Source organism: Amaranthus tricolor, chromosome 7 (genome assembly GCF_026212465.1).
Source record: "Amaranthus tricolor cultivar Red isolate AtriRed21 chromosome 7, ASM2621246v1, whole genome shotgun sequence".
Taxonomy (NCBI): Eukaryota; Viridiplantae; Streptophyta; class Magnoliopsida; order Caryophyllales; family Amaranthaceae; genus Amaranthus; species Amaranthus tricolor.
Genome location: NC_080053.1, coordinates 30,690,744 through 30,708,297, shown reverse-complemented (window position 1 = coordinate 30,708,297; position 17,554 = coordinate 30,690,744). Strand labels below are relative to the sequence as shown.

At 34.8% G+C, this 17,554-nt stretch overlaps 2 protein-coding genes across 3 annotated transcripts; one reads left to right on the top strand and one right to left on the bottom strand.

Moving 5' to 3' along the window:
• Positions 1 to 128: 128 nt before the first annotated feature.
• LOC130818306 (4-hydroxy-tetrahydrodipicolinate reductase 2, chloroplastic-like) lies at positions 129 to 5,122 on the bottom strand. 2 transcript variants are annotated; one of them, XM_057684431.1, is made up of 9 exons: positions 4,973 to 5,122; positions 4,575 to 4,792; positions 3,135 to 3,372; positions 2,538 to 2,671; positions 2,374 to 2,448; positions 1,573 to 1,674; positions 1,333 to 1,442; positions 1,144 to 1,231; positions 129 to 492 (listed from the first exon to the last, which is right to left on the bottom strand). In XM_057684431.1, exons 2-9 carry the CDS (start codon positions 4,773 to 4,775, stop codon positions 424 to 426), a joined length of 1,017 nt encoding a protein of 338 aa, XP_057540414.1. In that variant the 5' UTR covers positions 4,776 to 4,792; positions 4,973 to 5,122; the 3' UTR covers positions 129 to 423. The 2 variants fall into 2 exon arrangements, with proteins under 2 accessions (XP_057540414.1, XP_057540415.1); XM_057684432.1 differs by having other exon boundaries at positions 4,575 to 4,787.
• A 4,145-nt stretch (positions 5,123 to 9,267) lies between these two features.
• On the top strand, positions 9,268 to 16,556 carry LOC130818295 (FHA domain-containing protein DDL). Its single transcript, XM_057684415.1, has 11 exons — positions 9,268 to 9,469; positions 10,246 to 10,878; positions 11,973 to 12,001; positions 12,204 to 12,270; positions 12,460 to 12,517; positions 13,393 to 13,485; positions 15,165 to 15,279; positions 15,356 to 15,403; positions 15,799 to 15,844; positions 15,933 to 16,003; positions 16,135 to 16,556. The coding sequence occupies exons 2-11, from the start codon at positions 10,246 to 10,248 to the stop codon at positions 16,169 to 16,171; spliced, it is 1,197 nt and encodes a 398-aa protein (XP_057540398.1). The 5' UTR covers positions 9,268 to 9,469; the 3' UTR covers positions 16,172 to 16,556.
• Positions 16,557 to 17,554: the final 998 nt, after the last annotated feature.

The following is a 17,554-nucleotide window of genomic DNA, read 5'->3' as shown; positions in this document are numbered from 1 at the left end:
TTGTCAATATCAAAGCATAAAAGGCTTAACACCGGTTTTTCCATCCAGTCTTAGTCTTGCGACTTCTGATTTTGTGCTTTCTTTCAGATAGATAATTGAGAATGTATTATTGAAACGACGAATAGCCATTCAAACAAGAAAATATTGTAATTTGATTCAATGGATTTCAGATAGCGATTGGGTTCTATCACCATTGATAAATATAAAAAAGGGTCTGATGTTGAATTCAGGCGTACATAACAGGTACAGATCACTGAGGCAACTCAATAACTAGACTACAAAATTCCGGGCTAAGCTCGTTACTCTGAATTTCCTCCTTACAAATACAATGCAACAAATATATAGTTCTAGAATTGTTCATAAAGCTCAAAACAATAGAAGAGAATTATAAATGATCCTCTCATGAACGAATATCTGGAGAAATCATCGCATGTTTCCTTCACGCAAGACATCAATCATATTGTATATCCGCTTCCCAGCCTTGGATCGAACCTGTATTTGCAACACGTTTTCAGTTCATATACAAACAGCATCTAATCCAGCAATACAAGAGAAGTGGAACATCGGCAAGATGCGGCGACGGATCCAGCATGATATCACTGAGGTCAGTTGACATCACTTAATCCAAAATAAAAATTAAATAGTACATATAAATATATCCTAGATTAGTTGGTTTGTGTATTATCTTCATATATGTGACCAGGGGTCAAAACCCAGTAAGCGCGTCTTACTTAAATTGACATCACTCATTTTTATTCTGGATCCACCACTGGCAAGACGACAACTATTTTCATCTCCGAGAAATGTGTAAATCAAAATAACTGATTCAAAACTTATTTATGTGAAGTTGTAGATGGTGTTTGCTACGTATGGTGATCGTGTAAACCTCATTGCTACCACTAACAAGGGTAAGGATCACACAACACTCCCTATGAGATATACACTAACAAGGTACGAGATAGCAGCTACAAAGCACATAATTCCTCTATAAACCTGTACCTACGTGTTTGATTGAGCAATTCATTGATGAGAGCTGAATTACTTTAAACGACACGCCCCATTATGTTAAACGAGTAATTTTGAAAATATATCACACAACATGATTTTTAAGTCATTTCGTAAACAAAGGAAGCGTAACTCTACCTTTTTTGCTAGGAACAGCACAGCATCCACGGTACCCTCAGCATATATAGATCGTCCACACACGTTATGCTGAAACTCAAATGATACCCTGAAGAAGAGACCAAAAACGTTACACAACTTGTTAGTAGGAAACTAGGAATAAATAAAAATTTAAATGTTAAACGTATGGATAAGATAGGTCAGATTTACGTTTGGTCAGGGGACGTCAGGTGGTACATGTGAAATGCATGACCAGATATGTGTTCTTCCGGGACGCCAACCATCTCAATTTGCAACTTGGGATCCCTTACTAGTTGTATCTTTAAGAAAATGAGCAACGTGAATCATGAAAGGTTATTTGTTAAATCAGATTTCAGCAATGTTATTAGTTAGTCCACACATCCAAAAAAAAAAAAAAAAAAAAAAAAAAAAAAAAAAAAAAAAAACTACCTGATCCATATCAAAGTCCACTCCAAGTTTCTGAAAGCATGAGATAACAGCCTTAGCAGTCCCGGAGGCATCCTTTTTATTGGCTTGATGAGACTCCATAACCTTAAAAACATAATATATCAGTCAAATCCAATACTTAAGCATGAACGACACTGTACTTACCGTGAGTCTAAAGTGGTCATTCATCAATGAAAGGATGTCATGTATTTTATTTTCATTGGGCCAAAGATTAATAGTTCATTGGTTTTGGATTATAAGGGACCATATTAAAATGACTCGTTAAATCATGTGCACTTTTCATGTAGATGATGTTTGATACCGAGGGTCAATCGGAAGCAACCTCTTTGTTATCACTAACAAGGGTAAGGTTGCTTAGGTGGGAGCCACTTCAGTAACAAAATGTTGAACAATGTAAGAATGTAAAAATGCTCAGATAAGATTACTTCTGGACGGTAAATGCATAAGATGATGCATAACTCTTGAAGTTTTCAGCTACTTTTGTGAGAGACCATCTCTCAAAGAGACGACCTCAAAACAAGAAGCCCACATTCTTATTCTCTCTTTAATTTGTATTAATTGGGCCACTTAACCCATATATCTAATGCGTCTCTCGGAGAGACCGTCTCTCACAAAAATTTGTGTGAAGTTTTTACAATTCAAAGAACTGCGGTTACCATCTAAAAAAGATAGAACAAAATATAGGGACTGAACAATCGATGAGGCTTTCTTGTATGAATACTAAACACGACGCTCACAAAAGAATTAAACATTTAAGAGAAAGGCATTAAAGAAGCGGAGTACTTGTAAAGAATATCCAGCAAAAGCTCCAGGGAATTGCTCGGCCATTATTTCCATGGCTGCGAGAAATGCTACAACCTAAGAGATCCAGAGTACAGCTATTCAGTGAGGAGAAAAGCGACCAACGACATTCAAAATGGCTTGGGCAATAAGAATAAATAAAATACCTGTTTTCCCATCTGGGGTGATATGACAGCATAATTTTTTGAATCCTCCACAGTTTTATGAAGTCTCTCCCTGTCTCCACCAGTGGTTCCCATCACAAAAGGTACCCCAATTTTGCAATACAACTCTGCGTTATCTGCATATCAACTAACTTAAAATTATAAATCACACCATGGGACGGGTTCATATAATTAGCTCAATACTGTAATTGGTCACTTTAACACACTAAATGGGTACAGATCAGCCCAATAGAAATGGTCTCATCATGAGCCTGTCTCATTTAAGAATTTGTGATAACCCTATATGCAAAAAATAATAAATGATCACATGTTAATTATATCCAAATGTGTAAAAAAGGCTAGCCAAAGAAACAAAAATTCAAACTCTAAAATTAAAAACAAAAATTCAAACTCTAAAATTAAGCTAATTCCAACAAGAGAATGATGGATGATCATCGGTCAACAACCAGGCGTCCATATTGAAGGTACAAACCTTTCACTTTGAGCATTTTACTTTATATTATGAATTTTTCCGATTTGTAACATCAAAATACATTAGAGAGTCTCAACAATCAAATAGTTTTCATTTGTCTAATTTACCATTCACTGCGTTAGGAATTGTGTAGTCCACCACGATCAGATTTGGATATTCATCATACACGGAGGCAAGAACATCTTCTCTTTCTGATGGACCGTGGACCTGAATTTCTTTATTGCCCACTTGGACAGATTGCCCACTCTCTTCCTGAGCACCAAATGATACAGGAATGATGTGAAGGCCTGCATTAATTGATGCTTCAATAACTGCCTTTCCCATCTTGCCCATGCAACTATTAACCTACAGTCACACATAGAAGAAACATAATGAGGGATCTTTTTCCGGACAAAATCCTTTGATTATGTTACAACCAGACATTCGCATCATTATGGCACCTCTGGATTTGCCAAGCTTTTTCTAATGTTCTGGATTATGATGCAAAGTGATAAATTTTGTTCTATTATTTCTCTGTTTTTATCCAAAACTCGCAAGAATATGAATGCCCATCTAGCGCCCACATCAGTGTACATAATTCGCCCATTTGCAAAAATCATCTACTTAAGTGATCCTTGACCTATTAGAATTCCCAGTTTGAACCTCTTCGACGGTCATCGGTCAGTCACAAAATCAAAATATCACATTGCAGTCCTGCACCCATTCCTCTTGAACTTCTTATTTTCTCCCATGACACAGGAATATATCCAACAACAAACACCAAAATTCAAAACTAAACCCCCTTCTTTTTTTTTCTATGTTAAATTTATGCTAATTGCCAAAAACTAGGCCACATATATGATACACCAGGAAGTTAATCTGTCATAAAGTAACAGCTATTTACTTGGACTCGGGTAATGATGTCGGATACTGGTACGTGTCCAAGAGTCGGATTTGTCTAAATATTCAATTCTACGCCTAAATGAGCATCTACGTGTCAAATCAATGTCCAAACATCAAGGATCGGACACGGGTATGTGAAGCAAAATGAAAAGTCCGAATAACATAGAGTAATAGTAACATATACAAGATACAAATTGAACTACTTTTCTACAACTACAACTATGACAACTATTAATTTTCAACATCAACAAAAAACCTCATTTAACAACTAAAACTACATGTCTAACTCACAAGTATTATAAGTTTGGTACTCCCTTCATTCCATCTACATAGTACTAATCCAGATATAAACACAGCACAGGGTTATGATCCAAACTCACGCTATTAAAATTAATATTTCATATCAACAAACAAGTCATCTCAAATGAATAAATGTTTATATGCTTTAATCACAAATAATGATCAGAATTAACAAAATTTAAGAACTAGATTACATGTAACCTAATATTTGTATTCATTACAAATTCCGCTTGAGCCCAAATTTCTACTATCCAGTATTAGATTTTTCTATAAAGTACTCCAACATATAAGACTAAACAAGAGAAAGCACAGGAATGATGAGCTGAAAAGCAAATAATTAAGAAAAAAAAATAAAGGGTTAATACCATAATAGGCAATCCAATATCTTTAGCCTTGACAGAAAGATTTTCCACATTCTGAGCAGTGTTACTTGACATTACAGCTGAAACCAATGTTCTAGGCATAGTTTGAAACCCAGAATTTCTAAGTTTACACCCAGAAATTCCTCCAACCTTACATTGTGAAGAAATACTCACTGTAATCGGAAGTTTTACTACAAATGCCATCTACCCAATGACCTGCACTGAAAAAAATGATTATCCATGTTTTAAAAATTCAATCTTTATCAATTATTGTGAATATTATGCAACATAAATGGATTGAAAATTGAAAATTGAAAATTGAAAATCAATTTGATGACAAAATGGGGGACATTTCAAGCGAAAGTATTAGAAAAAAAAGAAAGTTAGAATATCAAACTTACGTTCTGTGTGAAGGATTGATGGTCTCCTTTGCTTATATTCGGTAGAAAATTTGGCAGCAAGGAAGGTTTTAGAAGTCGGAAGCGAGCTATGAGAGAATCTACTTCACCGAGAACAAATAGCTCGGATGGGAGTTTTCTTTGGGTTTAGAGATGAAAAAGAATCCGGGTCAGAATGGCCCATATTATACATGATAGAAGGAAAATTTGAAAAACATAACAGAAAAAATAAAAAAATTAACAAAATAAATTAAGAATCAAACTTATTTTAAAAATAAATGTGAAATTTTTAAACCTTATGTTTGGGGTTGTTCACCGTTAGTAACTGCGAACAAATGTTCGCAGTTACTAACTGCGAACAGCAACAGGACAAAATAGCTATTTCCACAGTTATTTTTGTCTTTTTTGATCTGTTCGCAGTTAGTAACTGCGAACAGATCCAAACCTCAGGTTTGGGAATTTCACGTTTACTTTTGGAATAAGTTTAATTCTTAGTTTATTTTGTTATTTTTTTTTGTGCTTAAGTATTTCAAAAATTCTGATAGAAGTACTAATTAAGTAATTAGCAATACAATTATAAAGGTCTATTTACTTTATCTTTAATGTCTATTTATTGTATCTTTAATGCCTATTGGTAATATATTAAATGCTTACTTACATTATTTTTTATGCATATTTACAATATTCCAAAAATATTAATGAGTCGGCCAAATTATAGATGGTCTTTCAAAGAGACCGTCACTCACAAGAAGTTGTGTTAGCAATATGGGTAAAAAAACTCAATTAGGGGTGTGCAAAATATATAATTTAGACTTAATTAGGGATGTGCACGATAGGATTTTGACTTAATTTAATATAAATATTTAAATATTTTGAATTTTAAAATAAAATTTGTGCTTCGGTTTTAATTTAAATTGTCGAATTATTTTAAATTCTCATATTTAAATGAGTATTTTATTATTATAGATGGAATAAATTAATACTTTGGATTGAACAAAGGTCATAAACCTCATTGTGAATATACTCGATTATTATAAGTCTCTTACTAAGTAGTTTGATTAACCGAACAATTATAAAGGTCAAATAAAAAATTAAACTCTAATATCGTGTTAAAGTTTAAGAAATTAATATAAACAAATCAAACAAGAAGCATATAATGCAATTTACATGCAAAACAAAAAAGTAAACCCAACCAATGAAATTTAAAAAATAGATTTTGAAAATCCAACAAAGAGTACAAAAGTAACAACTAATAATAGACTATTAATTTAATTGGAGTCCAAAAAAATTGATAATAATTTTGAAAAGTAATAATGCACGCACTTTAAAAAAATTGGAAAAATTGATACTAATAATTCAACATTTCACTCATTCGCTATGAATAATTTTACCTTTGGATTAATCTAACTTTACTTTTGCCATATATTTGCCCACAACATACCATATTACTAATAATAGATAATAATAGGGTATGTTGCTAGCAAACTAAAATAAATGTTGGATTATTCATGGCGAACTAAACGCAACGCAAATGTTGAATTGTTTGAAAATAATTTTAAGGTGAGATTATTAACAGCGAACGAACAAAATATTAAATTATTAATATTAATTTTTTAAAATCAATCATCTCGAAACCATACTACAATTAAACAGAACATATCTAATACAAACACCATAAATCCCCAATATTTTATTTGGGCCATTGAATTGGAAATCAATAAGATAAATTATCAAAAAAATGCACGAAATAAGATAAGTTTCAACTTATTTTAAAAAATAAGCGTGTAATTCCCAAACCTGTGATTTGGGCTGTTCGCAGTTACTAACTGCGAACAAGTGTTGACTTGTTTGACCCTGTTCACAGTTACTACTGCTACTTTGACTTTTTTTAACCAACTACTTTCCCTAATTATTGAGTTGTTTTTATTTGATATAATTCCAATAGAGACATCATCATAAGTTATTACAAGTCAAAGTATGTTTCAGGCCAAATGATTCATCGCCAAAAGTCCGAGCATTCGTAAGTCAAAACTTAGAGATTATGATTAACTAAATAAACATATATATACAACTAAATATATACAAATGTTTGAAATATACAACTAAATAAACATATATATATATATATATATATATATATATATATATATATATATATATATATATATATATATATATATATATATATATATATATATATAGTCAATCCAAATACACAAAAACCTAATGCTAACGCCCACCACCCTCATCTACCCTATCCAACTGAGTTGGTCTCCTATGCCTCCTACGGTAGAAAGAGGTGTTCGTGTGTCGCTCTGGTAGAGGAGGGAACTAGTACTGTGATGGCTGGGATGGCCCAACCTGCGAGGTCCCCGGAACGTCAACGGGGTATGAAAGGTCCATATCCTCCAAATGAAAGTCATAAGTAAGAGATGAGACGTGCGCATCAGCGGTAGCCGGTGATGACTCCGCAGCGACTTCCGGTATGAAGTGCTGGAACTGCGTGCCGACGAGCATGCCCTGCGCAATCTCCCTCACCAGTTCCTTGTGCCGCACCTTGTGCCTGCAATTAATATTTAGTTAATGTAATATTATATAATGTAATCCGCAACTTAATCATTTAAATGCAAACAAAGACTTACAAATTGGGTCATCGTAGGCGCAGCAGGAGTATAATGTGACGTTGCGATGATGCCACGTGGTGTCATCCATCGGCGAGTGATGGAGAGGAACCACGGCATGTAGTCAGGTGTAGTAGGGTGCGCCAACAACATCGATCGGCGAACCTTAGGCTAGCAGCTCAAGTCTATGATCCCAACGAATGATGTGGCGCCCGTTGATCTCCGTCCAGTTCGTCGTATCCTAATTCTTGCGCGAAATCAGGTGCAACTCGGGTTCAGTGTCGCAATCGCAAGGCGGTGGAATGCCCTGTACCAATCCATATTGGTGCAGTACGCGCTCTGGTAGATGTACTTCAACAATGTTGAAGCATATGAGTGGCACAGAAGCCCTCCACGCACCTAACTGAATTCCCGAGTGCTCGGGCACAACTGCGTAGGCTTTGGCAGGGTACGGGTCCCACAAAAACTATAATATGTGTTATGAAAATGTAAATGATGTGTTAATTAAATTGCAGTAATGTTAATGAGTACTGAAATATTTTGAGTTTCTTGAGTTGATATAGGCATAGGGGTACGAGTAGGATTAGAAGCAACTACATTTCCTAAGGATACTTCTTCTACGTATAACTCCAAAGAGGGAAGTTAGGTGGACTTTGAATGCTCCCACATAACATCTATAGCCTCATCATCCTCAACAGGAAAGACTAACAATTCTCCACTCATTTCATATTTAAAGCTTATATTTACGGTACTTCTAGTGGAGTCCAATCCAATCTTAGAAAATATAAGACGTTTAAACTCATTCAAATTCATGTTCGAGTTGCATGCAAACAATCTACGTCTACCCCCAACATAATGAACATTGCCACTACTTTCTCGAATAGAACCATTCCAAAAACATATTATAATGACGCAAAATGATGCCATTTCCAGATGAATACAAACAAAATCAACAGCATCATCAACTTTTTATAAATTAATAAAGTCCATAATGTAACTAAGTTCATACATATATAATGCACATAAAATTAAACTAATAAATCAATTAATAACAACATCAAAATTTCTAATAATATATAATGTACATAAAATTCAAATAATAAATCAATTAATAAGTTCATAAATGATATTTCTAATAACAACATCAAAATTTATAATAATATATAATGTACATCAAATTCAACTAAACATTACCTTGAACAGTTATGGATGATTAAGAAGATTGTTGATTTTAGAACTCGTAACCTACATTTGAGAAAATAATCAAACTTCATCAAAACCCTAAAAAACGATATATACTCAAAAAAAACACATAAAAGTTTACCTTTTTGCAAGCTAGAGTATCCCAAACTAAATTTGAAATGCCAAATTGAAAGAGGGATGTAAGAATTGATGAAATGAAACTAGTCCAATAGTAGTTTTTGTAAGGGGAATGTAGAATTGTTTAAGCTAGGGTTTTGAAATTGGGGAAAATGGGAAAGAAGGGAGCTGCTGGCGTAATTATGGGCGATGTTGTTCGTAGTTAGAAACTGCGAACAGGGTCAAACAAGTTAACACCTGTTCGCTCCTTTGCTTATTTCGTAATTGCGAATAGCCTCAAACCATAGCTTTGGAAATTACACGTTATTTTTGGAAATAAGTTGAAACTTATGGTGCATTCTTTTTGATAATTTATGTTATTGAATTCAATTTTTGGTTTGTTGCTCCATGTCTTCTCTAGTTATTTACTCCATTTGTCGACGGCATTGATGTCTCACGTAAGCAAGCAACAACGCTAGGGATTCTGCCAGGAACCACCGCACCGTCACCGTCACCGTCATCATCACCGTCACCGTGCCGGAATATCGTCAGTGTCACCGTTATTGCTCGTTGCCTTGAGGTTTTCTCTTCTACTTCCTGACGCTTCTTGTTAAACAATTTCTCGAACTCAGATTTCAATTGCTATACACTCTTACCTTGTAGGGTTTTTTAGTTTGCAATGTCCATTTATTGCCCTATTGCAGTTTTTTCTTGTCTAGCTTTAATTAAATTGTAGTCTGTATTTTAATATTAAATCAAATTAGGGTTAACATATACATTCATGTTGTGCCAGTAACGTATGTGATCAGCAGATATCAGTTTTCGCTTGGTTTTGTCACTACTTTCTGGAAAAGAATTGAAAAACCAATAGTAAGTAGACTTGTAAAAGTAATGATGAGGTTCGATTAACATCTAATATGGGTTTATAAATTCTAACTATATGGTAGTGGAGATTTTCGTTCGGTAATAAGATGGATTATTGATTTGAGTGAAGTTGCAATTATTGATTGTTTAAAATATTTGTTTACTTATATGATTGTTCAAGTATTTTGTTGTCTGTATATGTATATTTGTGACTTGCTGAATTTGAGATCGTATTGGACGTTGGATGTGTGAGTGTTTTTTTTTTTAAATTGATTGCATTGATGACTTAGTGAATCCAGCATACTGTTTGTTGGATTGGTGAATTTGGGATTACATAGGAAATTTGGATTATTGGGGACTTGTGAACTTGATCAGTATTGGTGCAATGTTTTGAATGCCTTATGTTGCAGCCACCCTTTTCGGCTTTTCCTACATTGTTGCCTCTGCCATTGTATTGTTTTACATGATGGTATTTTTTGTTATGTTGTGTAGATGAGTCCTTCTGTGGTTCGGAAATCTCCTACTAGACGCCATTCATCCAGGCACTCAGCCTCTCCAGAAAAGGATCATGGTCAAAATCACAGAAGGGGAAGATCTCCTGATGTGAGCTCTCCTCGTAGTAGGAGCCCACATCGTAGAGAAAGATCCCCAGTTCGTCGAAAAAGTTCTCATAGAGATAAGGATGGTTCTCCAGTGAAGGATAGGCGTTTAGGCCGAGCTAAGTCACCCAAACGAGAAACATCAAGGTCTCCTGTGTCAAGGTCTCCATCACCTAGGACTAAACGGTTAAAGAGAGCTCAGGTTGATAGGGCCACTGAGAAAGCACCAGAGAAGGAGCATGATAGAAATTTTGAAAAGAGCAGTGATAGGTCTAAGAATGAGAGAACTCATAAGGAAAGGGATTACGTGAGGGAAGTTCCCAAGGATAAAAGTGAACGCAGATACGAAAGAGAACGTGAAAAGGAAAGAGGTAGAGAGAAAAGCAGAGATATGGAGGACACAGATGTTGGATCATCTAGATCAAGACACGGGCGATCTGAGTCTCCATATGATCAACATCGCTACCGTAGCCGGAAGCGTTCACAATCACCTCCACGGGCTTCTCGCTCCAGAGTTCGTCATGAGGTGTCTGGTGATATCCAAACTCTCCCTTTGTTTTGATTTAATCTGCCATCATGTTACTAGCTGTGCACTTTATTTACTGCAATCTGAGTATGTTTTAGTAATGACAAGGACCTTGTATCCACTCATTGGAGAGGTCCTCTTTCTATACTTTTATTATGATATCCTGGGTAAAGGCCCAGGAACAATGTAGATTTATATTTGGTTCGGGTGGATATCTTGCATTCATCTCTTGGTATATTAAGTATGCTCTTTAATTTTGAAGTGGTAATTTATCATAATGTCTATTTCTCTTTGCTTTAAGCTATCTCTATGCATAGTTGTTTAAGTAAAAGTCACATTTGTAGATGAAGATATGCCATAATACATTGCTAAATGTTTGCTATATAACAAAATGAAAATGTGCTGTATTTTGTGAGGCTTAATTTTGATTGTGATTTGTTAAACCTTGTATGAAAATTCTCCAAAATGTGATGCTAGTTTCCCTATAATTTTTTTTGATATTTCCAAATTGTTTTGGTTCATGTAGCCGGCCCATGTTGTTGGGATCAAGCCTTTGGCATGTTGGCATTCATGTAGTTCCAAATTTAGTTAGTGATCTATGACTATAAATGCCATTTTCATTTTCCAAACTTTCTTTTCTTTTCAGCAGGCGATCTATTTTCAATTTGCCAAAATTAATTAAATGTCTTATATTTCCCTAGCTGTACTGCCGTAGAGTTGAATATTCAATTTTAGATTGGTTTTGGGGATTTTGATAAAATGAATATGGTGGAAGTGTCTGATGAATATAACTGCTACCCAAGGTTGTTGTCCAGGGATGAATACTGAATATAAGAATTCGTTTTATGGAAACTGTTGTTTTTTACTGCGTATAATCAAATTAATCATTGAATTTCTGAAATTTGAGAAAGTAAGTGTTCCTTTGGGGTGTTATGCTGTTTGGGTCAGGCTCCTCCACCTTGGTTGGAGTCAAGGGTAGCCATCATTGTGCCATTAGCAACCACTTCACTGAGAAAGCTGCATTGTCTTAGAATATACTTATGTTACCTGATGCTTTGTGTTGTATCTAAAATGTTTTTTTGTTACTATTTCAGGATGTAGAATTCAGGGGAACTGCTGATGGGTAAGTATTTCATTGGAAAATGTTCCATGGTGTGCTCTTGCCTGTAATTCTTTATCCTCCCTGTTTCCTTTTTCCTTAAATGGAACCAGTTTTACATGGCCTTGATCCTCATATTGTTGTTAGCCTTGTGTGTAGTGATTTTGTAATTACTTCTTTTATTGAGCTTGACAATATACTGTTTTCTTTTGCCTTGCTTTTGCAGAGATGATGCTAGTGATTCACTTGCAAAAATGGAAGCTGCGGAGCAGGTATTAGAAACTAAGGAAAAGGTATGCTTATCTCAGTTCTTCATAGTATATATTCCATACTTTCTTGATGGATTTTCTTCTTTGACTAGTACATTTTTCTTTTTGGTAGCTTATGGCTTATGCTATTTTGTGATTGATCTTGTCAGTGCTATCTTAATTTCTAATATTTGACTTGGATGATTCTGTTTTCAAATTCAATGTTGTATGCAGCAAAAACCTTCATTTGAGCTATCAGGAAAGCTTGCTGCTGACACAAACCGGGTCAGAGGTAACTTTCAATGCGTGTTTCTGTGCCTTTTTCTCTTGATTTCTAGTAATTATTTGTTCAAATATATTTTGAAAATTCGAATCAGAACCGACAGTTGTGTATTAGAACGTTATCGATGACATAGCTAGTTTGTTTGTAGCAAAGAACCCATAGAACGAGGTCTATATTTAGTGATTAGTGAGTATGTATCTTAGATACAGAAGATTAGTAAGATGGTCAACACAGATCATAGGGAAGAAGGGTTGCGAGTTTTAAATCATTGAATAAGGAACACAAAGTCTTTAAGGGTGAATTCACTTAGCCTGTTGGAGATTCACTATTTAAATGGGTGTGTTATCAGAGAGGTTATGGGCTAAAATGAAAGTGGGGGTTGCTAATTAAGGATGAACCAAAATCGCAGTATAAAAGTGGCTTTAGCAATTTGGAAAACACGGCACCGGTATGCGAGATGAGCAAATTGGTCAGAATTGACCCAAACACAGTTTAAAAACTGTAAAATCAAAGCGACTAAGATGTTGGCTAATGCACACAAAACCGGATAACTATACAACTCTAAATCCCACCCGGTGACCCAAATGCCCATATTGAGGCGGTCTACGCAGAGGATTTTTGATGCATTTGGTTTGAAGAGTTTTAGCCATCAGTATCCGTTGGTCAATGCTCCTACAATGCAATGAGATATATAGTGAACCGTGTAAATATAAGAGTCGGAGAATTATCTAATTCTCATCTTAGAGAAGATTGATTAATGTTTCTGTATTCAAGTTTGGACTATGTCAGTACGTTATTTGTTTTTTACTCAAATTCCTTACTGGCAGTTTGGTGCCTATAGCTAAACTAGAATACTTTTCTGATTTGTTGATTAACTGTCACAGGTGTTACTCTGCTTTTTACTGAACCTCCTGATGCTCGGAAACCTAATATAAGATGGCGCCTGTATGTATTCAAGGGTGGTGAAGTGTTAAATGGTACGTCCGAAAGAGCAGTTCATTTTTATTCTTTCATTTTCTAAGGGTAATTTGATTTTTTTTTATTGCTGTTTCTGCTTATTGCTGTGCAACCTCTTTTTTTTTTAAAACTTTCTTGCGGTGCCCCTTACTTTAAATAATTGGTATGCACTAAACAAAAAATGAAAATTTTTATTTGTAGGAGCTTCAACAGTAGCTTGGTGTAGAGAAAGTTATGAGCATTAAATTCATGCATAACTTCTATGCCAAGGTTAGCACAAAATCATGTTAAGGACATCATGCCAGTGTTATGACAAGGTTAGGGAGGTTAATGATATCTCCCATGTGTCAATTACATGACATTGACCATCAAATTCAAACTGGAGTTGAAACCTTTGAGCTTGAAAGTAAAATAATACTAATAGTTAGGGCCCTTGAAAAGTAAACCAAATACATGTCTTAAGAAGGTCTTGACATTGTTGTTGTGTATCACTGGGTTCAATTTTCATCAAGCGAGTGTTATAAGTACCTCGGTTCAATTTTATCAAGGAGTGGACAGATTGACCAAGATGTGTATCATGAATTCAATGTGGGTAGCTTTAATGGAGAGCAATTACATGACTATCATGCATACCATAAGAAGTAAAGGGGAGCTTTTAAAAGACGGCCATCATATTTGCTTTTTAATATGGACCGTAATGTTGGGCATATAAGATAAAGTAGCATTGACTCTATAGGTTCATGTATGTGCTACGACGACCAAAGATGCTTTTGTTTGTACGATTTGGAGTTGAGCGATGATGACTACACATGAGGTCGAGAAAGACCAAAGCTGACTTGGATGGAGGGATGAATAAGGATTTAGTTGTTTTATGTCTCCAGGAAATTTTCCTTGAATAGGAATGAATGGAAAAGGCGAATCAAGGGAGTCCAAATATGACTTGGATGGAGCCATGGAGGGGTAAACAAGGATTTAGTTGTTAAAGTCTCTAGGAATATTTAGTGTTGAATAGGAATTAATGGAAAAGGAGAATTGCTACAATTGATCACTTACGTTGATTTATTTTTATTCATGTAGTGGACCCTATATCTTGGTATCAAAGGTTTGGTATTGTTGTATTTTGGAGGATTTATCTTCTGTCTTAAACATTTCATATATATTAATTGCATGTTTGGTATGTAGTTTTTAGGCTCTGATGCAGAATGGCAATGGTATTTCTGTTCCTTTTCGTTTCGCTTGGCCATTTCTTTTCTATTACCCTTTACCAAGGGTATTTGATTGACCCCATTTCTTGCAGTAACAAATATGTTCCTTAATTGTTGAAAATTGAACTTCTCCAACAAGCTGTGTGGATTATGGATATAGGAACATGCTTGGAGAGACAGATATAGGTGCTTGCAGAGAGGAACGCGTGAGGGATGCCAGATTTTTTAGATTCTTAATAGCATGTGACGTTTCATTATAAATGAGGAAGTGCTGAAAATGAATGTACTTCTGTTAGGATCTGTTTTGTTTCTTACTTTTATGTTTTTAATGCTTTGTGATACGTGGTTTGCCACTATTTTTATGCTGTAGCAATTTGAGTAATCTTTTGCCCTCTCATTTCAGTCTGTACTATTGTTTGTCAAATGATTTGGTCATGGAAACCACACTTCACTTCCGTATAGCGTGTTATGAAAATGCGTCTCTTTTTTCACAGAGCCACTTTACGTGCATCGTCAGAGTTGTTATCTTTTTGGAAGGGAGAGAAGGGTAGCTGATATCCCTACAGATCACCCTTCTTGCAGCAAACAACATGCAGTCCTTCAATTTCGGTGAGTTTCTTGCAAACGGATTCTTTTCTTTCCCTATTGGTTGGTAACATTTTGTGGCAAATTTTCTTTTGAGCAGGCAAGTTGAAAAGGAGCAACCTGATGGCATGATGTCAAAGGAAGTAAGGTAAAGCAAATATCTCCATTATCTTTTGCCCTTGTTCTTGAAAAACTAACCACTTCATCGGTTTCTAGAGCATCAAGAAAACAGACTATACACTATTCAGGAAGCTTTGTGTCTTTTTTTGCTATGACTTTTTTCTAGTTTGTTTCTTTGTCTTGTGTTACCTCCTTTTGCTCAACTCCTACATTGTTTAGTGAGAAATGTCTATCAAAAGCAGCATCAAATTTTTGGTAAAACTTGAAGTTGCATTTTTGAACAAAAATTCTAAATTATGTTTTGAAATCCATTTAAATCAATTACACTCTTTAAGTTGTGTCAACTATAAGAAACCTTTAATTGTTGTTATCAATAGAGTAATCTTAATTAGCTTTTAACGAGACAAACCTTCTTTTTGATAGGCCATACTTGATGGATCTCGGAAGCACAAATAAAACCTTTATCAATGTAAGTCTTTTTAATGGATTCTTTATAACCCGTGGTGTATGGATTGACTCAATGAAGTTTGTTCGAATTGCACATTTTGCATTCTCAGGAAAATGCAATTGAACCGCAGCGTTATTATGAGCTCTTAGAGAAGGATACCATAAGATTTGGCAATAGCAGGTAAACTTCTTTTCAATATTTCCTATAGTTTCCACTGCAACCATTACAAACAGTCATTCATCTTATATCTTTTATTTCGACTTCATGGAAGAATACTTGGTTGATGATCTATTTTAACTGTTTTTCTTCAGTCGAGAATATGTGCTTCTACATGAAAATTCCAACTAATCTACCTCAGCTCCAAGTTGGTCGTTGGATCAAGTGAGAATTTGTATAAAAGTTATTGAGATCCCTTCCGAATCCCATGTATTTCGCACTTGGTGCTTTACTGTTGCTGATGTTGATCATTTTCTCAAGAATGGTTTTCATCGATTTCAGGACAAGAAGGGGCCTATAGCCAATAGAGTCAATGGTCCGTCCTCCAAACTAGATTATTGTATTGTTTGAGCGTTTTAGTCGTTTATTAGTTCCATGGAATGTATTATGGTATGTTATTTTGATGCTTGCATTAGTGGATTACCATGAGATAGTTTGCCCGACTACAATGTAAAGAAATTAGTGTCAATGTCAAGCAATCAGCTGACTGTCCAAAAAAATCCAATGATTTGTGTCATTTTTGTTCTAGACTAGATTGGGAACTCTTTCAGCAAGGTTATCTTTCTCAATTGATTGTTGATTGTTGTTGATTTTTATTTTTCTTTTTTCTAAATATTACCTCTGTAGTTACGTTGCTTCGTTTTCACTATTTCTACAATGAACAACCGTATGTACGAGGTGGTGTGTAGTCAGATGTACACTCTTTTGTCTCACTTAATTTTACACAATTTTAATGTGAGAGCTTGATAAGTTATAATTATTACAAAATGAGTGGGTAGAGAATTTAATAATCTTTGGTCTTTCTCTTATAATAATCAATATAATATACAGAATTTTCTATTTGTTTTGTTATAATAGCATGATTATCTTCTATCTTATCTTGTGCATGAACTTAAAATTTTCTTGGCTAGGATAGGCAGTGCTGCATTCAACTTTTTATTTTTCTTTATAAAATATGAATTTTGACTTTTAAACATTTCAGTCTGACTTTACCTAAAATACAATAATTGTCCATAAAATAGGTAATTATGTAAATAACTTTTGTATTCACAATACACAATATGCTTTAACTCTGGTTTTTTTCAATACTTGAATAAATATTCTCATCGTTGAGTCATACAAATACATCAAACATTTTTATTGTGATATCAGACGCTTAGATTTTCTTTCAAAAACCTAAATTCTTCTCCTTACTTCCCTTAATTGCACAACACTTCCACAACTATCATGGTTTAAACCCAAAACCCCCAACATCCATCCCGCAACTTTGGTCATCAATGTCAAAACATACGCCCCTTCTATTCTAAATTCTGAAAATACCAAATATAATAATGGAAAATTTCACATTAGTGATACAAAATTTTACTGGTAGCATCCAACAATTGCATTTAAATTTTTTCCGGAGCTTTAAGCACACAAAAGCTTTTGTCCACCGTTACCCGTCTATTTTCGAAGAGCAGGTATTGATTTCAATCCCATTGATTCCCAGTTCATTCGAAGAACAGCAGGTACTGA